At 49.1% G+C, this 21219-nt stretch overlaps 1 protein-coding gene and 1 pseudogene across 3 annotated transcripts; one reads left to right on the forward strand and one right to left on the reverse strand.

The window, feature by feature from the left end:
* Window positions 1–11497: 11497 nt before the first annotated feature.
* LOC127484806 (MAP6 domain-containing protein 1 pseudogene) lies at window positions 11498–12414 on the reverse strand (annotated as a pseudogene).
* A 650-nt stretch (window positions 12415–13064) lies between these two features.
* LOC103351866 (uncharacterized protein CXorf49) lies at window positions 13065–17381 on the forward strand. 3 transcript variants are annotated; one of them, XM_070066424.1, is made up of 7 exons: window positions 13065–13848; window positions 15300–15456; window positions 15973–16049; window positions 16315–16345; window positions 16761–16784; window positions 16940–16981; window positions 17092–17381. In XM_070066424.1, exons 1-6 carry the CDS (start codon window positions 13159–13161, stop codon window positions 16978–16980), a joined length of 1020 nt encoding a protein of 339 aa, XP_069922525.1. In that variant the 5' UTR covers window positions 13065–13158; the 3' UTR covers window position 16981; window positions 17092–17381. The 3 variants fall into 3 exon arrangements, with proteins under 3 accessions (XP_069922525.1, XP_008271004.1, XP_069922524.1); XM_008272782.3 differs by having other exon boundaries at window positions 16761–16775; XM_070066423.1 differs by lacking the exon at window positions 16761–16784 and having other exon boundaries at window positions 16315–16356.
* Window positions 17382–21219: the final 3838 nt, after the last annotated feature.

Raw genomic sequence — 21219 nt, forward strand, 5'->3', positions numbered from 1 at the left:
TTTCAAATAAATAAAAAATAAATCTAAAAAAGCCCAGAATGGCTATCATCCAGGAACCATAAAATAAAATTAAAAAATTATGGAATTTAGCTGGCGCTGTGGCTCACTAGGCTAATCCTCCGCCTTGCGGCGCCGGCACACCGGGTTCTAGTCCCGGTCGGGGTGCCGGATTCTGTCCCGGTTGCCCCTCTTCCAGGCCAGCTCTCTACTGTGGCCCAGGGGTGCAGTGGAGGATGGCCCAAGTGCTTGGGCCCTGCACCTCATGGGAGACCAGGATAAGTACCTGGCTCCTGCCATCGGATCAGCGCGGTGCGCCGGCCACGGTGGCCATTGGAGGGTGAACCAACAGCAAAGGAAGACCTTTCTCTCTGTTTCTCTCTCTCACTGTCCACTCTGCCTGTCAAAAAAAAAAAAAAAATTAGGGAACCTGGTTCACACAGATTAAAGCCTCTTAATTGGTTTCCCAATGTTGCAGCTAACTTCGTGCTTAATTCTGCCTCAACCTACTTTCACCTGCAGGACGTTGACCCACTCTCTTAACACCATCTGTTTTCACCCCAGCCCCAGCTGTTATTGTTAGTGACAGAAGAGCAACATGTGCCTTCCATGACATGATCAATTGGATTTTTTTTTAAAGAGTTATTGGGGCTGGCACTGTGGCGTAGTGGGTAAAGCCGCTGCCTGCAGTGCTGGCATCCCATATGGGCACTGGTTTGAGTCCTGGCTGCTCCACTTCCGATCCAGCTCTCTGTTATGGCCTAGGAAAGCAGTAGAAGATGGCCCAAGTCCTTGGGCCCCAGCACCCATGTGGGAGACCCAGAAGAAGCTCCTGGCTCCTGGCTTCGGATCAGCACAGCTCTGGCCGTTGCGGCCATCTGGGGCGTGAACCAGCTGTTAGAAGACCACTCTGTCTCTTTCTCTCTCTCTCTCTGCCTCTCCTTCTATCTCCGTGTAACCTGACTTTTAAATAAATAAATAAATCTTTAAAAAAAGTTATTTATTTACTTGAGAGGCAGAGTTAACAGAGAGAGAGGTCTTTCATTGGCTGGTTCACTCCCCAAATGGCCGCAATGGCTGGATCTGGGCCAATCCAAAACCAGGAGTCAGGAGCTTCTCTGGGTCTCCCACACAGGTGCAGGGCCTAAGGACTTGGGCCATCTTCCACTGCTTTCCCAGGCCACAGCAGAGAGCTGGATTGGAACTGGAGCAGCTGGGACTCGAACCGGTGACCATATGGGATGCTGGGACTGCAGGCAGATTCTTAACCTACTATGCTCAGTGCCGGCCCCCAGTTGGATATTTGAGTCACAGCTCTGCGTGTTCAAATCTTGTCTCAGCCATTTCCCACCTATGTGTCTGTGGACCGATTACCGAAAGCCTCAGTGCTTCTGCTTCTTCACCTCCTGTTTCCCAGGTCTGTGATGAGGATTACATGAAACCTTATAACTGTTCCTTTCAGTTTCAGTCATCTCCATCTCTGCTCTCATCCAGCCTCCCACACATTTCATCACACCTAGGATGCTACTGCCCTCACTGAGTCGTAGTTATATTTTTGAGATTTTAAACTTGGAAGTCCTGTTTTCTGAATGTAACCTCAACTTCTTTCAGTTTTCTTACTTCCACAAAGCTCACTTTGTCTCTAAGCCGTCCTTCTCCTCCTAAGTCAATCTTTTTTTTTAAATAATTGTTTATTTATTTGAAAGTCAGAGTTACACACAGAGAGAAGGAGAGGCAGAGAGAGAGAGAGAGAGAGAGAGAGAGAGAGAATCTAGAATCTTCCATCTGCTGGTTCACTCCCCAATTGGCCGAAATGACCGGAACTGGGCTAATCCAAAGCCAGGAGCCAGGAGCCAGGAGCCAGGAGCTTCTTCCGGGTCTCCCAGGTGGGTGCAGGGGCCCAAGCACTTGGTCCATCTTCTACTGCTTTCCCAGGCCATAGCAGAGAGCTGGATTGGAAGTGGAGCAGCTGGGACTGGAATTGGTGCCCATATGGGATGCCAGCACTACAGGCGGTGGCTTTACCTGTTATACCACAGCACTGGCCCCAAATCTTTTTTCTTTTTTTTAAAGAAAGAAATGTCTGCATCCCATATCAGAGTGCTTGGGTTTTATTCCTGACTCTGCTTCTGACTCCAGTTTCCTGCTGATGCAAACACTGGGAGGCAGTAATGATGGCCAAAGAGATTGGGCTCCTGCCATACCACATGAGGGACTTGGATTGAGTTCCTGGCTCCTGGCTTCAGCCCAGCACTGTTGTGGGCATTGGGGGAGTGAACCAGCCAATGGGAAATCTCTGTCTCTTTTTGTCCATCTGTGTGTCTCTGTCTCTTTGCATATCAAAGAAATATTTTAAAAATTAACAAAAATAGGCAGTGGGTTTTACTTGACCTGTGAGCCATAGTCTATATTGACCCCTGGTTTCAACCACTTCCTCCAAACAGAAAACTCCCCAGTGTGTAATTGCAGCTTCCCCCAGTCTCCCCAGATTTGGACTTGTGCTTTCTTGGGCCTGCTGGGTACTTTGCTATCCCATGTGCACCTCAAGTTCAATGTGTTCAAAATAAAATTCATTTCTCTCCAAGTCATGTCCTTTTCCAGAATCCCCTAGTGTTGCTCATGGTGTCATGATTTTTCTGTCATCCAGATTCAAAATCTCAGTCACCTCTCATTCTTCTTCCCTCTCTAAAGTTTGGCAGTGTCACTGCCTAACCATCTGTTGAAAGTGTCCCCTCTTCTCCTTCTCATACAATCTGCCATAGTCTGAGCCCCCAGCATCTCTTGCTTGGACAATGGTCATAGCCCCTGCTTGTCTCTCTGTGCCCACTCTGTGCTCAGTCAATTCAGGCTCTATACTGCATTCAGAGAATTTTCCTTTTTAGGTTGTCTTCAGTTTTTTCAAAGAGTTTCAGGATGATGGATGTTAATTCTTCAAATGTTTGTTAGATTTCTGCGATGAAGCCATCCACTACAGGGCTTTCTTTGTTGGCAGGGTTTGATTACTGATTCAATCTCCTTACTCATCATTTGCTCTGTCCAGATTTTTCTTTTCTTTGTGATTCAGTCTTAGTAGGTTTGTGTTTCTAGGAATTTATTATCTCTTCTAGGGTATTCTTTTTTTTGGGTGTATGATTGTACCTTTCTCTTATAATCCTTTTTATTTCTGTTCTTTATTTTCTGATCTTAGTTAACAGCCTTCCTTCCTTTTCTTAATCTAGCTAAGCACACATCAAATTGTTTGATCTTATCAAAACACTGACTCTTCATTTTGTTGATTTTTCTATTGTTTTCTTTCTCATTTATCTCTACTCTAATCTTTATTATTTCCTTCCTTTTGCTAGATTTAGGTTTACTTTGTTCTTCTTTTTGTAGTTTCTGTCTGGCAGTGCAAACAGAGGTTGTTGAGATCTTTCTTCTCTTTTAAAGTGTGTATTTACAACTATTAACTTCCCTATTAGCATTGCTTTCGATATCAATAACTGAAACAAAAGCTTTTATTTTGTCTCATTAAGTCAGATAAAACAAGCTCTAGGACTCCTCTCCAGTTGCTCTGTTCACTGTGGTGGCTACTAAGTGACTGATGGGCAGGTGGCTATAGAGTGTGGATATGCAGGCCTTAGGGACGATTCATGTCCTTGGAGGGACAGCCAGCCAGCACAACATCCATTGCACTACTCAGAAAAATGCGCAGTTTAAAACTTCAAAGCTGTTCATTTCTGGAATTTTCCATCGCATATTTTGGGACCATGGTTGACCATGGGTAGCTGAAGCTGTGGAAAGTGAAAGTGCAGATAAAGGCGGACTACTCTACAGTAAGTATCAAATACTGCTAGAAATACATTAACGGGTTTATTTTGCTTATGCTTTCCTTTTTAATTTATGCAAAATAAAGATCTAAACTTAAGTAAACAAAAATGAGATATTTCAATAAGAGCAAAAGAAAAATGACAAATTATAAGAAAACAAAACCCTACTTGTTGACCCAGTTACACTACTCTGGGGAATGTACCTCAGACAATCATTTAAAAGAAAAAAAAAACCCTATATACAAAGAAATTTGGTTGCAGCATTATAATTTTAAAAATGATTTATTTATTTGAAAAGGCAGAGTGAAAGAGAGATGGAGGGAGAGAGAGAGAGTGGAAGAGACAGAGAGAGATTCTTCCATCCACTGGTTAACTCCCCAAGTGCCTGCAACAGCCAGGGCTGGGCCAGGACAAAGGCAGAAGTCAGAAACTCCATTCCAGTCTCTCATGTGGATGGTAGGGACCAAAGTACTTGGGCCATCACCTGCTACCTCCCAAGTGCATTAGCAGAAAACTGGATTTGAAGTGGAGGAGGGATTCAGTCACAAGCACTGTGTGTGGTTGTCCCAAGCTATAATGCCCAACCCATAGCAGTATAATTTATAAAAATAAAAATTTGATAAAAGCCTAAATGTTCAGCAGTGATAACAACACAGCTACTAATAACTGCTGAACTCTTAGTATGCCAGGTCCTCTACATACATTCTCACTTGATTATCGTAACAGCCACATGAGACAGATACTGATCTTATTGCTATTTTATATGTGAGACAAACATATGATAACCTGCTCAAGGTCACACAGGTACATGGTGGTAGAATTGGGACTTCAGCTCTGAATATGGGCTTACACAGATTCAAACTCTTTGAAAACACCATATATCACAACAACAAATGTGCTGCTCAATTCTGAGCAGAAAGCAGGAAACCAGATTTGTACACGTACTATAATCACTTGTATACAGAAAAGTTAAGCACTCGAAAAATGTGCAAAATATCCAGAGACCAGCTGCTGTAAAACTGGCATGTCCAAGCTTGGTTGCTGGAGACCTGTGGGTCCAGTTGCTCTGAACCTTCGGGTTTTGGGAACTGTAGCAGTCTTCTTGGTCTTCCATAACAAAATGCCACAGATTTGGTGGATTACGCAACAAAAATATGTTTTCTCGTCGTTCTAGGGGCTAAGAAATCAAAATCAAAGTGCCAGCAGATTTGGTTCCTGGAAGGGGCACTTTTCCTGGCCTGAAGATGGATTCATTTATTTATTTGGAAGTCAAGAGAGAGAGAGACAGAGACAGAGACAGAGACAGAGAGACAGAGAAAAAAGAGAGAGGAGAAAGAGAGAGAAAGATAAGAGAGGGAGGAGAGAGAGAGAAGAGAGAAAGAGAGAAGAGAGGGAGGAGAGAGAGAGGGAAAGGGAGATCTTCCATCTATTGGTTCACCCTCCAGATAGCCACCACAGCCAGTGCTGGGTCAGGCTGAAGCCAGGAGCCAGAAGCCAGGGCTTCATTTATGTCTCCCACATGGGTGCAGGGGCCCAAACACTTGGGCCATCTTCCACTGCTCCCCAAGGCCATTAGAAGAGAGCTGCATCAGAAGTGGAGCAGCCAGGACATGAAGTGACACCCCTATAGGATACTGGTGTCACCAGGGGTGGTTTTACCTGCTACGCCACAATGCTGGCCCAGAGGCTGTCTTCTTGCTGTGTCCTCACGTGGCTGGGAGACAGAGAACTCTAGTGTCTCTTCTTGCAAGGCCACCAGTCCTACTGGATTAGAGACCCACCCTCTATCAACATTGGTTACCTCCCTCAAGGCCCTATGTCCAAACATAGTCACCTTGGGGGTTAGGACTTCAACATGTGGGCTTTGGGGGGGACAGATGTTTCGGTCCATACCAGCAGCCCTGGGAGGATCTGGGGAAAGCTGTGTACACTGTCCCCGGGTGACTGCACACACAACTCTGTACCCCAGTTCAGGAAGTTCATGGAGCCCGGGCTGACGACCACTGCTCCCGGCCACCTTCCTCTTTCACAGAGGGAGACACGGAGGTTCAGCAGGAGGAAGTGCTGTACGGCAGGTTGCAGGCAGGCAGGGCACCTGACTGCTCATCCAGAGCCTGCCCGCCCTTCCTGCCCTCTCGGCCTGCTCCAGAATTAAGAGAGCGCAAAGTCGTCCTGGGTGGCCCAGCTCAGCTGCCGTGGGTGGGATAAAGCGCATAGCTGCTTCTCTACGTGGGGTGCTCGGGTGGGTGAGGCAGGCTCTGCGTGTATCTGAAAGCACACAGCGTCATCTCAGGGCTCAGAGCTTCAAGAGGTTTGGAAGAAACGGCACCACTTCCACATCACTACAGACAACGCCTGTCTGCGAGGAGGTGAAGTGGCTGCTCCTTTTGCAAAGGCTGGGCTGAAGGACACAACAGAGAATGAGGAGGCACAGCCGTGAACCGCCTGGTGCCCTTGACACGGCATGGCCCCGCAAACACTCAGACCCCTCACCTGCACACAGTCCGCAAGTTGGCCTATGAGAGTTTTCCCCAAGAGTTCTTCTAGCTCTGATATTCTGCACTTCCAGGATTCCGGGGAAGGATCCATGGAGGGCCAAAAATCACTTGAAGCATTTGGGTCCCACAATGATGGGAAATATATATATATATATATATCAAAATGTCTTGCAGGAGCCAATAGATTCAGCAATGAAGATGCAGTTTAAAAGGATGAAAAATTCCTAACAACAGCATGAGAAGACCCTTGAAATACTTAAGTTGTCATTTACAGTAATACTTCCCCATAATGGATTCCTTTATTTCTGTTCCACACCCATCCTTAAGTAAGGGAGGTGACTTAAAGCAGCTCGACTACACAATAAAGGCCTCAGAGAAGGAAGCGTTCAAAATGAGAAGTGGGTTTTATCTTTAGGCAGGGGCTTGGTCTCTGAGAGTCATTTTCACTTCATTTCATCAATCGATGAAATAAATAACCACAAGGCCAGCGTTGTGGTGTAATGGGTTAAGCTGTCGACTGCCATGCCAGCATACCATATGGGTGCTGGTTTGAGTCCTGGCCACTCCACTTCCAATCCCACTCCCTGCTTATGTGCCTGGGAAAGCAGTGGAAGATGGCCCATGTCCTTGGGCTCCTGTACTCACCTGGGAGACCCAATGAAGCTCCTGGCTCCTTAGCTTTGGCCTGGCCCAGCCCTGACCATTGCAGCCATTTGGGGAGTTAACCAGTAGTTAGAAGATCTCTCTCTCCATCTCTCCCTCTGTCTCTCTGTAACTTTGCCTTTCAAGAACTAAAATAAATCTTAAAAAACAAATTAACCACGACACTCTTCCTACTTGACCCTGTGAATACCACAAACCAGCGAGAGCCTTCCCTGGTGCCACTTGGTGGGGAGCACAAGACTAGAAACAAAAGCCGGGGAGGGGCTGGCACTGTGGTGCAGGGAGTTAAAGCTGTGGCCTGCAGCACCAGCATCCCATGTGGGCGTCGGTTTGAGACCCGGCTGCTCCACTTCTGATCCAGTTCTCTGCTATGGCCTGGGAAAGCAGTAGAAGATGGCTCAAGTCCTTGGGCCCCTGTACCTACGTGGGAGACCTGGAAGAAGCTCCTGGCTCCTGGCTCCTGGCTCCGGATTGGCACAGCTCCAGCCGTTGCGGCCATCTGGGGAGTGAACCAGTGGATGGAAGACCTCTCTCTCTGTCTCTACCTCGCTCTGTCTTTCAGATAAATAAAATAAATCTTAAAAAAAAAAAGAAAGAAAGAAAAAAGAAACAAAAGCCGGGGAAACTCTGTGGGCTGGAGGCTGACTTTTCGGAAAATTCTACCTTTGCTCCCCGCAAGCGAGAAGGCCTTGGAGGGCTGCGTACACCACCTGCTGGTTGTCTGCCTGTCCTGCCGCAAATAGAGGCTGCCGGCAGCACCTCCGTAGTCTGTCTGGGGAGAGGAAGGGAAGGCTGCTTTTGAGTTGTCAGAGGGGCAATCAGCTCACTGGAGCAACACTGCTGTCTATATGGGCACAAATAACCCTCAGCCCAGCTGTGGACAGTAAAAAAGATGAACTCAAGCTGCCAAATCCGGAGCCGCCGCCCCTCTCTTGCAGTCCAGTAGCCTAAATGCTGCTGCCCTCAACTGGTCACATTAGGGTATTACAACCCAGGTCCTTTTGTTCAATTGCACTTTCAATACATGATTACTGCACTTACTAATGGGGTCCAGGGTGATATTTCGGCACAGGTGTCCACTGTGTAATGATCAGATCAGGGTCCTTATCACTCCCATAGCCACAAACATCTAACATTTCTTTGTGCTGAGAAGATTCAAAATCCTGCTCTCTAGATATTTCGAAATATGCACCGCTGTTAACTCTAGTCACCCTACTTAGCTGTAGAATAGCAGAATGTGTTTGTCTTATGTCACTGTATCCTGGGACCTCATAAAATGGTTGTGATAACATGATGATATCCTATAGATCCCATTGGTCTTTATTATTTTTTATTTTCTAAAAGATTTATTTATTTGGGACCGGCGATGAGGCATAGCGGGTGGGGCTGCTCCTGCAGTGCAAGCATCCCATGTGGGTGCTGGTTCGAGTCTCAGCTGCTCCACTTCCAATCCAGCTCTCTGCTTTGGCCTGGGAAAGCAGCAGAAGATGGCCCAAGTCCTTGGGCCCCTGCACCTGCGTGGGAGACCTGAAGGAGGCTCCTGGCTCCTCGCTTCTGGTCAGCGCAGCTCCGGCCATGTGTGTCCAATTGGAGAGTGAACAAGTAGATGGAAGAACTCTCTCTCTCTCTCTGCCTCTGCTTCTTCCTCTGTGTGACTCTGACTTTCAAATAAATAAGTAAATCTTTTTTAAAAAAATGATTTATTTATTTGAAATAAAGGGTCTCAGTCTAAGGGTCTCAGGGTCCCAGTCCAAAGGTTAGAAAGCCCTGGAGGACTCCTGCCCATGGGTATCAGGAAACAGGCCCCACAATGTTTAGAGCAGCACTATGTATAATACCCCTCAATGTAGAAACAGCCCCAATGCCCCTCAAGAGTAGAACAAACACCTACATGCTGAGATACAGTTGGTGGGTACTATATGTGGATGATTCTCAACTTGCAAATTCACCTACTTGCTAAACTTTATTTGGAACCCCAGATTAATAAGGCATTCATTCTTTTTTTATATTTTTTATTAACAGCTTTATTGAATATTTTTATTCATTTTCCAAATATATGTTGAGCCTCCTATTTGTGTCAGTTTGCTCATCTTTTTTTTAAATTATTTTTTATTTTTTGACAGGCAGAGTGGACAGTGAGAGAGAGAGACAGAGAGAAAGGTCTTCCTTTGCTGTTGGTTCACCCTCCAATGGCCGCTGCGGCCGGCACACCGCGCTGATCCGATGGCAGGAGCCAGGCACTTCTCCTGGTCTCCCATGGGGTGCAGGGCCCAAGGACTTGGGCCATTCTCCACTGCACTCCCTAGCCACAGCAGAGAGCTGGCCTGGAAGAGGGGCAACCGGGACAGAATCTGGCGCCCCGACCTGGACTAGAACCCGGTGTGCCGGCACTGCAAGGCGGAGGATTAGCCTAGTGAGCCGCGGCATTCATTCTTTTAGGGTCATTCACAGACATGTGTAGAGTGGTGGAGAGATGGCAGGTACTTAAATCAAGGACTGTTGTGATTCTTTGTTGTAGGTTAATGAGATCTAAGTAACGTGTGTTATAGGTTAATGAGATCTTTAGTGCTCAGCGTAGCGCCAGACACATAGGAAATGTGGTGCAACCTGCATTTCATGGGTTCTGGTACCCTCTCCAATGGCTGCTTCTCCCTTTGCCCCTAGTAGTAGGTTTTCGCACTGATTTCCTCATAGTCTTTGTCTCCTTTAGAATGGTTATTGTCTTTTTTTTTAAAAGGATTTATTTGTTGGGGCTGGTGCTGTGGTGTAGGAGGTTAAGCCTCTGTTCGAAGAGCTGGCATCACATATGGGTGCTGATTTGAGTCCCGGCTTCTCCTCTTCTGATCCAGCTCCCTGCTTACAGCCTAGGAAAGCAGTAGAAGATGGCCTAAATGCTCGGGCCCCTGCACCCACATGGGAGATCTGGTAGAAGCTCCTGGCTCCTGGCTTCTGATCGGCACAGCTCTGGCCTTTGTGGCCATTTGTGGAGTGAACCAGTGATGGAAGACCTCTCTCTTGCCTCTCCCTCTCTGTCTGTAACTCTGCCTCTCAAATAAATAAATCTTTTTTCTACCTTTTTGCATTTAGTAGAATCTGTGATCATTTCCCATAGATAGCCCTGCAGGCAGTCTCTTAAAAACACCTAACACGCACACCAGAACCCTTTTTGTGAGCTTCTGGGTCTGCTTTTTTTTTTTTTTAAAGATGTATTCATTTATTTATTTATTTGAAATGCAGAGTTACAGAGAGAGAGAGAGAGGTCTTCCATATGCTGGTTTACTCCCCAAATGGCCACAACAGCCAGAGCTGGGCTAGGCCAAAGCCAGGAGCCAGGAGCTTCTTCCAGGTCTCCCATGCGGGTGCAGGGGCCCAAGGACTTGGGCCATCTTCTACTGCTTTCCTAGGCCATAGCAGAGAGCTGGATCAGAAGTGGAGCAGCCGGGTCTCAAACCATATTGGGATGCTGGCACTGCAGGCGATGGCTTTTACCTGCTACACCACAGCACTGGCCCCCCCTGGGTCTGCTCTTATCAGAGCAGTTCCTACGTAGGAATGCCAGGGCTGTGCTACCAGAGCTAGCACCTGAGGGGAGGCTGCAGGCCAGCCCCAGCTCTCATCCTGCCCGGGTTCTGGAACCTGAGTGCCACCATTAGCAGGCTGGAGAGGAGGAAAGATCCAAGGGAAATCCTTCAGTTTTGCTTACTAAAAACTGTCCCAGGCTTCTTCCAGGCAGCCACCCTGGCTGGCGTTTACACAGACTGGGGATGGCTTCCTAGACAAGATGAGCTGCTCCCAGTCACCGTAGGGCAGACTCGAGGGTAAAAGTCCTTCGGGGAATGAAGCAAATGCCTCCTCCTTCCCCAGAATGCTCCCAGTCCCCAGCCTGAGTGAGGCAGTTCTTGTCATCTAGGTGCTGTCCCAGAATGCAGGGGTTGGCCTTTGAAACCTGCTGCACCCAGCGCCGGAGACGAGGGTCATCTTGGCCATAAGGAAGTGTCTGAAATCAAAGCCCTGGACCGATACCTGTTTCCTTTGAAAGCTTCTTCCTGTTACTCAGCATCACCAGGGTTCACAGGCAGGTGCTAAGACTTCTTTTAGCTTAAACGTGGGGTCACAAGTAGTCAGATGCAAAGTGAGCAGCTCAGACTCCCACAGGTTCTAAAATTAATAAAGCCAGCAGGCATCCCGGGAGACCTGCCAAGAGTGAGCCCTGCTGGGCGTCTCGCGGGCCTGTCCTGTCCTGTCCGGGGTCCTCAGCCACCCGGGCCAGCCCGGTTCATGGCTGAGCTGACCCTCAGGCTCCTCACATTTAAGCCCTGCAGGATGGCCCCGAGGCAGTTAAAAACACCTGCGAAGCCTTTCTCAGGCTTCTGGAGGAAGGAGAGGAAGTGCGACGCCAGGTGGTGTTGTGTCGTCTGCACCACTGGCTGTGCCGGGCACGCCCTTCTGTCTGACGGCAGAGGGCTGTGCCGAGGCCCGGTGGCCAGGGGTCCTGACCCCACTCCTGGCACCCTGCACTCCACCGCACAGTACTCACCCATTGAAAATCCAGGGAGCTGACACCTGGAAGATGGCCGAGGGGTTGGGAGTGAACTTCTTCCTCACCGCAGGGACCTGGAAGCTAGCCCCGGGGTCGCCATGCCACCACGGCGTGTGGTTTGTGATGTCTCTGGCTGGCTTTGCCTTGGTGGGTCTTGAGGGCTTCACTCCAATCCAAGTCTGGAATTCCCGTCTGTAGGACGTGGTGGCCGCTGCAGCCGTGTCTCCGTGGCTGATGGGCAGCACGTAGGTCCCCTGAGCGCCGGGCATGGAGGACTTGCCCCTGCGTGGCATCTTTGGGTCCCCGCGGGCACGGTCCACACGTTGAAATCCCGCTGTTACTGAGTGAGCAGCACCTCCCGGCAGGGGTCCTGGGCGCCTGCGGGGCGTAGCTCCTCTGCGCAGACGCGGCTCACTCTTGAGTAGCCTTGCAGGGTGTGGGGCACGGCCACACTGGTTCCAGCCGCGCGCCAGGCAGCACAGGCGGCTGATGCGGGACCACACCTTGCCGTCTGGGGCATGCGTCGTTCAGCTCTCCCTGCCGCACCTCCCCCGACAATAAATAAATCTTAAAAAAAAAATTTTTATTTGTTTATTTGAAAGGCAGATTAACACAGAGAGGGAGAGTCAGATCTTCTATCTACTGGTTCACCCTCCCCAAGTGGCTGCAAACAGCCAGGCTGAAGCCAGGAGCCTGGGACTCCATCTGGGTCTCCTACGTGGGTGGCTCAGGCCGGAGTACTTGGAGCCATCTTCTGCTGCTTTTCCAAGTGCATTAGCTGAATAGAAGGGGAGCAGCCGGCACTCCAACTGCTGTTCATATGGTATGAGATCTTTGCAGGCAGTGGCTTAACCTGCTATGCCACAGTGCACTGACCCATTAAGGTCTTGATTTGCAGCAAATCTGGCATGTGAAAATTGATTTTTAACACATATCTTCAGATACAGTGATGATAAACATCTTTTTTTAAATAAAAATGTTTATTTATTTAAAAGAGTTAGAGAGAGAGAGGGAGAGATCTTCCATAAGCAGGTTCTCTCCCCAGGTGGCCATAGTGGCCAGTGCTGGGCCAGGCCAAGCCAGGGGCCAGGAGTTTCATCTGAAGTTCTCCCTCGTGAGTGGCATGGGCCTAAGCACCTGGGCCATCGCCATGGCTTTTCCCAGGCCACTGCAAGGAGCTGGATCAGAAACTGAGCAACTGGGACACCAACCGGTGCCCATATGGGATGCTGGTGTTGCAGGCAGCGGCTTTAACCACTATGCCACAATGCCGGCCCCATGAATATCTCCTGTGGGATGTGATTGAGCATAGGACGTCCTGCATTTATAAATTAACTCGGACTGGAAGTAAGTCGGGGAAAGCGGTATGCTAGAGGTGGGCAAACTCGGGCCTGCTAAGCCACCGACCTGGCCTGGATGGGCGGCCCAAGACAGAGCACGGGGAGCTGACCAATGAGAAAGACACTGCACACCCTGGCGCGCACTGCAATCTCGCGTTGTTTGGGGAGGTCCTTCCACCCCCCTGACCCCCCGTGGTAACGCATGCGCTGAGACCTCGCTGTTCTGGGCGCATGCCCCCAGCAGGCCCTTTTCCGGCAGCGATTGTGAGCAAGTTGGTCGCGTCCGCTCCTCCGGGTCTGTCCAGACTTGCAACATGAGCTGCTACAGTAAGGCGTCTGGTTTTAGCGACGGTAATGGCTCCAGTAGTGAGGAGCAGGCCAGCCCTGGTAGCCCCGGAGCCCTGCAGGCTACTGGAATAGGCTTGGACCAGGGTGAGGGCGAGGGCGGAGGTGCGAGCTGGGAGGAGGGCGGGCCCTCAAGCCCGCAGGTTCTCAACCCGCAGCTGGAGTTCAAGTCTGGGTGCCAGTCTGAGTCCAAACTGGGAATGACACAGGCGGAAGCCGCAGCTCTCTGGGGCTGCAAGACTAAGCCACGGAAGCCCACCCCCGTGGGAGAGTGCTCTGCAAGTTCCGCATTCCAGTTTGCTGCGGCGTATGCAGCTGTTGTGCAAATGCTGACCGACCCCAGTGCCGGGGCCTTGCACAGATTCCTGAGTACAGGAAGTGGCGCCGCCGAAGAAGCGGCCGCCGTTTGTGCGCATGTCGAGGTAGACCCCAGCAGCCGAGGCATGCTGGGCCGGAGCAGTCTGGGATCACTGCAGGCTTGTGCCACCGCCTCTCGTGCTCTTGGGGAATTCCGGGTCCGGGGCCGCAGCAAGAGAAGAAGCGCCAGACGTCGCTTGAACATTGGCACCGATAGCCATTGCTGCTTCGGAGAAGGCATGGTGGGGCTGCCTCCTGACCCTGAGCCCTGCGATGAGCTCTGGAATGTGCAGCCCATGAGGGTGAGCATTCACTAGACACGAGGAGGCCAAGTCCAGGGCAGCAGCTCTGAGCAGCCAGCAGAGAGCCCCAGACACGGGACTTCCCCTTGGCAGGGAGAATTTCCCTCACCTTTCAGTCCCTCTCTCGACTCACTTGCACCATAGAGAGGCAGGCACTAGGAGAGTTGGGGCCCTCTTCCTGCAAAGTGTCGTGTCCAGGAAGGGGGGATAGAGCCCAGCCACCCAGGAGCTGCTGCTGGTGGTGCAGAGGACCTGCCCCAGGCCACTCGTAGGAGGAAGGCAGCCCAGGAGAAGGAATTCATAGTGATTGCCCGGGAAGTTGGCTTTGGGATAGCCTTAGCTCCATGGGGGCACAGCGAGCCAGCAGCTTGCCTTGTCACTTTCCCTCCAGTCTCTGGTATTTCACAGCTTGAGAAGCCCAGCACATCTTCCCTGCTCCTGTGGGGACTCAAACAGTGGAGGCAGGGAGGAAATCTGGGACAGGAGGAAGAGAGAGTCTCAGTCTACGGTCAGAGGAGATGGTCTTCCCAATAGCGATGCAGTTGCAAGGGTCTCCCCCCCATCTTCCTCTTATTCCTGCGTTGCCTTCTTTCTCCCCCTTCCCTAGCATACGCCTCTCTAGGCCTGTTCCCTCTGTCCCTTCCTCACAGTCATTGGGAGCCCTCAGGCACTAGGATGCCACATTGAGATCCTCAGGTTGGGGGCAAACGTTTAGAGGGCACCTGGTATGTGCCAGGCACTTTTTAATTATTTTTTTTGAAAGATCTATTTATTGTTTGAGAGGCAGAGAAAGAGAGAGAGAGGTCTTCCATCGGCTGATTCACCCCCCAGAGTGAATGCAGTGGCCGGAGCTGGGCCGATTTGAAGCCAGGAGCCAGAAGGAGCTTCTTCAGGGTCTCCTTCATGGGTGCAGGGGCACAAGGACTTGGACCATCTTCCACTGCTTTTCCATGCACACCAGCAGGGAGCTGGATCAGAAGATGAACAGCTGGGACTTGAACCAGCACCCATATGGGATACCTGTACTGTAGGCAGCGGGTTTACTCCCTGTGCCACAGCGCCAGCCCCAAGGCACTGTTCTTGACACGCACATTTCCTGCCTTCCCTCCGGAGAGGGGCTGGAATGGACAGCAGGGCTGGCAGCTGATTTAGAATAGGTCTGGTGATCAGCATGCAGATTGGGCTGCCAAGCTTCTGTGTTTACTTTTCCCAGCCTCCTGATTCCTCCCTCCTATCTGCTCCCCAAGCCTGTCTGGTAGGGGCCCTGCAATTCTCAGGAACCCCACTCTTCTCCCTGGTTTAGTTCTTCCTCCTGGCCTGAGGGAGAAAGAGCTGATGTGATGAGCCTCCAGTTCCCCTCCCCAGTCGTGACCTCACCTTACCCTGGCCCCTACACACACAGTCCACGCTGAGACTCCCACCCTGGCCCAGCTCTGAAATTTGTGTTTTAGGTTCCAGCACAGAGATCAGGGATGCCTTGCTGTTGCATGCATCATGGAGAATTCAAAAGTCTATACTTCAATACCGAAAACTCACAAGTTCCAGAAAATTCACAGCCTTTGAGTCTGAGCCAGGGAGGTGTCACACCTAGAGGCGCTGCACACTGGGGTGAGTCCAGTGGGTTTGATTTGAGTGGAGGGGAGAGGGGTCAAGGAGGGAAACCTCTGGATATTGTCACTTTTGGGGACTCAGCTTCGCTCCCAGGATTCCCTGCCTGCCCAGGCAGCTTGCTCACAGGAAATGGGGTGTCAGCAGGTCTGGCCTTAGGTGACATCATCCTGTGAGTGTTGGCTCATGAGGTGGCGGTTGTTTGTGGCAGTGCCCCAAGCTCCAAAAACAAAGGCAGGTGATCAGTGGAACTGAGCTTTTGCTGTTAAGTCCTGCACAGCCAGGTGGCTCCTCCCTGCAGCTCTCTTATCGTGCGACACAGATTCCAGTCCCTGGCGCCACAGTCAGTGAGGGGTCAGGAAGGCAGGCTCAGAGAGAGGGTTGGAGCCCCTGGGCAGAACAGGGGTAACTTAGGGCCAGCAGAGGATGAGACCTCCTCTTGTGGGACCCCAGCAGGCTCTTTCCACCTCATTCCCAGGCTGGGCAGCTGGATTTTGTGTTCTTTTTGTGTTTCAGGTGCCCCGGAACCACCTGTTCATCCTCAGACACCAGATATGAAGAAATTGCCACCTGGAATGCAAAGGTGTCTTCAGGTAATACCGCCTCTGGCTCGCAGTTACATGGGCCCAAAGTAGCTGGTGGGATCCATGTGCAGGTCAGACTGACCCCATGTCCCCTGCTCATCATTTTACACCTGATGCAGACAGGATACCTCCTTTGCAATTAGCATGCCAAGCCAATGTGGCCACTGGGCTGTGGGAGGGTCCAGGTGTAAGGGCCAGGGATGTGGATGGGGCGGGGGGAAGTCCATAATACACTCATCGTTTCTCTCTGTTGGGCTGCTATATTTTGCTGCAGAAGGAAGTAGACGACCTTAGAGAGCAACCAGGTATGGTACATGCTGGGCTGGGCTGGGCTGGGACTGGGGCTGAGGCAGAAGAAGGAATCTTCATGCTGGTGGCAGGGCGTGGGGTGAGGGTGGGTTGCAGGTGTGGGCGGCATCAGTGGGACCCTCATTCCTGTGAGGAGGAGAACCAACAAAACCTGGCCCGGGAGCATTGTGTGCATTCACAGTTGGGGTGTGCACAAGGGGAAATGCGTCGTCTAAGCTGCATGTGCGCTTTGCTAAAGAGTCCCAGAGATCTCCTTCATTTAGAGCTACCTGCATGTGTTTTCGCTGGAAGTGCTGCTTGCTGTGGCTTGTGTGGTTTCTCTTGTCCGATTTATTTGCCTTTTGACATGTTCTGAATGGTTCTCATTGACCCAACGTTTGAGAATGACTGGTCCACTTTGTTCCTGTTTAGAAGACATTTCCACATGTAACTCAGGTGATGGGTGGGTGGTGTGTCCCAGGGCTGTTTGGAGGGGGCTGCAGGGGTTGCAGGGGGCAGGGCTAGGTGATCCCTTCCCCCCTCCCTGGGGGACACAGGTCCAGATGTCTATAGGCCTATTTCTGGAGTGCCTTGTTGTGTCTTTGTTTCAGCGGAGTTGGAATCCCTCACTGAGAAGTTCCAGAGGCTGTGAAGTGAGTGTTACACACAGCATGCCCCTTGCCACAATCCTGGCAGTTCAGGAGGGATGCAGGCTGGCCCTGGCTTGAACGTGACCTTGCTCTGACTCTGCCCTCTTTCACAGGTTGAACTCAGCATCTTCTATTAGACAAGTAGCTACTACCTGTGGAGCCCAGGAGCTATGGCCCAGGCGTTTCCCTCCAGTTCCTCTTCAGCCAGAGCCTCCTGTCTGCCCAAACACTTGTCTCCTTCCCTACCCCAGTTCACAGCAGTTTCAAGTTAGAGTAGCTTTCATGTTCCGTGCTCTGCTGTCTCTGGGCGAGGGCGGTTGAAGAACTGCTCCGTGTCAGAGCATGTTAGGAACAGTTCCTCTGTTTAGGTTGTGCTACAATAAACACATGTTTGAATGGCAGTTTCCAGCAACTTTGTGTAGTGTTCTAGTGTTGACTTCATCTTCCCGTTTGCCCAGCAAGACCCTACTTTTTGACTTCTGATCTCCCTCCGTTGGCACCGTGCACAGGGACAACTCACCCAGAAGCTGCATGTCATCCCCAGTTCCTCCGCTGCCCGACCTTTAGACATCAGTGACCACATGCTGACCATTCTCCTTCTGTAGTTTCAGTGGGAGGGTGGAGGCCGGAGTCACATCCTGGTGTGTGGTGGAGGGAGTGGGAGGTGCAGTACGTAGGAGAAAAGAGCAGGTTCATCTTGGTGCAAGTGGAGGATATGGGTCTTCTGGTGCCTGTGGGTCATCCTGGGGACCTGCCCTCTGGCAGCTGGAGTGGATGGGCTCATGATCTAAGTGCCCTCATCATTGACATGCTAGCCAGCCAGCTGCTTCTATGCCGATGGTCCTCATGCCTCTTATTTGGAAATGGCCAGTTTGTTTCCAAAGAAAGTGAATGATGGGTCTGAATGTTCTGGATGGCTCCTTGAAATGTCACTTGACCAAGAAATGGGAACCACCAAGGAGAGCCTGTTCCTAACAGGCCACTGGATGTCATGCTGGGTTTGCCCATTACTCATCCAAAGAGCAAGGGGAAAGGAAACAACAGGAAAAACTCACCTCAACATACAAGCCCTTGTAAAGGTGTTACTTACAGCAGAAGCAGAAAAAGATTGATTTCATCTTGGGGTCAGGGCCATCCCAGAGAGAGAGGCCCTGGACTGCTTTCCTCCTTTTCTGTTTTCCTTTTTCCAGCCGAGACAGATTACAAGGTCCTGGGTTCAGGGCCCTGAAAGCCTAGTATACAAAGAAAAAACAAAAGGATAGAACACAAAACTGCTGTTTTACGGGGCTGCAGGGCCAAAAGGAAACAAGGAAAGAACATGAGGTACAGAGCAAATGCCAGTTCTAGCAATCACAATGCTCACCCTGCCCTAGATGTTTTATTGATGGTGAACAGTCTCTGGATAAGGGTGCAGGACCAAGAGGTAGTTAAGTAAGCTCTCTATCCATAGACAGTACTGTTTTGACCTTTAAGTTTGAGGGTTTACTGATTTTAGCAGCTGTCATTTCCTTGACAAAGAAATTGATGGATTTTTGGTGGATTTTCAGTTTGATGTAATCTTATCACGATACAAACATTTTTATGAAACTAGAGCTCAAGAGAGTTAATTCACACGTCCCTGCATGTAAATTAGGTCCTTATTTTATCTTCAGACTTTGCAAAAATATATAGTTACATTTACTTTTTAAATATTTTTAATTTTTAGATTTTAACATATTCAATGTGCTTTGGAGGTACAATTCTAAGAGCATAATGATATTCCCTTCTTCCCTCCCTCCCTCCCTCCATCCCTCCCTCCCCCTCTCTCCCTCCCATCCTCCTTCCTTCTCCCTTTCTTTTTTAAGTTTTTGAGACAACAATTTAAATTTACATTCCAGTAAAAAGGCTTAATACTTAAATTTGCTAATGTTCTGTTTCTGATTTTTGCTTTGTCTATGTACTTTACCTCTGATTTTCCTCTCTCAAACTGTCTTTGTCTGGATTTGGTATGCAGATGGTTCAAACCTCAGAGAATGAGTTGATGACAGTCCTTTTAAATTTTCTGCAAGAATCACTTTTTTCTTGAAAAGAAATATACATGGTCAACTTTAGTTATCTGTTTATAAAAATACTTACACCAATCAGGCCTGTAACCTATGAAAAGTCATTCCTTATTTACAATGTGAAATACATGGGGCTGGCATTTTGGCATAGTGGGTAAAGCCACTGTGATGCTGGCATCCCATATGGGCACCAGTTCATGTCCTGGCTGTTCAGTTTGCAATCCAGTTCTCTGCTAATGGCCCAGGAAATGCAGCAGAAGATGGCCCAAGTGTTTGGGCCCCTACCACCCATGTGGAAGACCTGGCTTTGGCCTGGCTCAGTCCTGGCTGATGTGGCCATTTGAGGAAGGAACCAGCAGACGAAAGATCTCTCTCTTACTTTATATCTCTCTCCCTTTTTCTCTATAGCTCTGACATTCGAATAAATTTTAGAAATGCAAAGTGAAATATATGCAAATACAAAAGCAGACTGAATTATTAAACAAGAAAACATGTTCAATGTGAACATACACATGAGAAACAACCAGATAAATCCAACTTAAGGGGATTCCTGCAAAACAGCTGCATAGGATCTTCAAAAATTTCATGTCATTCAGCAGAAAAAAAGGGAAACAGTGCTAGTCCAAGATCTTGGCATTTAAATGGAATGCATGATCTCTGATTGGAAAGAGGATTTTTTGAAAGCATCTCTGACAGCATCTTGGAACAATTAGAAAATGCAGGAGCCAGTGCTGTGGCACAGTAGGTTAGCCTATGCCTGTTGCACTGGCATCCCATATGAGCACCAGTTCTAGTCCTGGCTGCTCCTCTTCTGATCCAGCTCTCTGCTATGGACTGGGAAAGCAGTAGAAGATGGCCCAGGTGCTTGGGCCCCTGCACCCGCGTGGGAGACCCGGAAGAAGCTCCTGGCTCCTGGCTTCGATTTGGTGCAGCTCCAGCCATTGAGGCCATTTGGGGAGTGAACCAGTGGATGGAAGACCCCTCTCTCTGTTTCTCCCTCTCTCTCTAACTCTACCTCTCAATAATAAAATCTTTAAAAAAAGAAAATTCTTCCCAGGATCAAGTAATAGACAACTGTGTTGTACCAATCTTTCATGTTATTGTGCTTTTAAAGACTTCTTTATTTATTTATAAGGCAAAGTGACAGGGACAGATACAGAGAGATTGTCTATTTGCTGGGTCACTCCCTCAACTGCCTCCAATCTCCAGGGCTGCACCAGGAGGAATTGTGGTGCAAGGAGCCAGGTGCATGATGGTGGTGAGTGCCCCCCATGATAATTTTATTATAATGACATTATAAGAACCTAAGTGACGTTGGGGGACATATCCTGCAGCCATGTTGGATATTTCCAGCCAGCTAGTGCTGTTTCCAAGTTCACCACATTGTGGAACTTGGAAACAAGTTTCATGCTACATGGAAGGGGAGTTGGCTTCCTTGTCTGGATTTGATATGCAGATGATTCAAACATCAGAGAATGAGGTGATGAGAGTCCCTTCTTTTTAATTTTCTGCAGGGATTACTTTTTTTAAAAAAGAAAAATACACAGTAAACTTAAGTATTTATAAAAATACAAGAATCAGGCCTGTGACCTGTAAAAAGGAATTATTTGCAAAGAGAAATATATGAAAATACAGAAACAGACCCAGTTATCAAGTAGAAAACTTTTAGTAGTTCTCATTAAATGCAGTTAGTTTTCCTGATGATGAATCTATTATCAGTGTCACGTATAGCACAGGAAGAGCTGTCTAGAGGTGATCAACCTCACTATCTCTCTCCACATATATTAGGAGAACTGAACGCTGAAAAAGAAGAGCTGAGCCTGTCAAATTGTTTTCCATTTGCTTTATAAACTCTGGCACTGGAAGGAAATAAGAGGATGATGTAGTCAGCAGAGTGCTTGTATCATCATGTCCAAAGTTAAAATCTTGCCATGATATAATAATGTTGTGGAACCTTCCCAGGAATTTTAGGCAATTGACCTTGTTGCACATCCCAAATCTAGAAAGAAACAAGAGGTCATTGAAACGACTGGGCATGATGCATTTGTGATGTTGAGTCAATAGCACCATTATAAGCCAGAAGTGAATCAAAGCCATAGATATAGTTACAAAACCCCTCCAGGTACATGTGCTGGAAGCTTGGTTCTCAGGGACCAGTGTGGAGATAGATGCTGCAGTCTTTAAGAAGCAGGCTAGCAT

This window comes from Oryctolagus cuniculus, chromosome X, assembly GCF_964237555.1.
Source record: "Oryctolagus cuniculus chromosome X, mOryCun1.1, whole genome shotgun sequence".
Classification (NCBI taxonomy): domain Eukaryota; kingdom Metazoa; phylum Chordata; class Mammalia; order Lagomorpha; family Leporidae; genus Oryctolagus; species Oryctolagus cuniculus.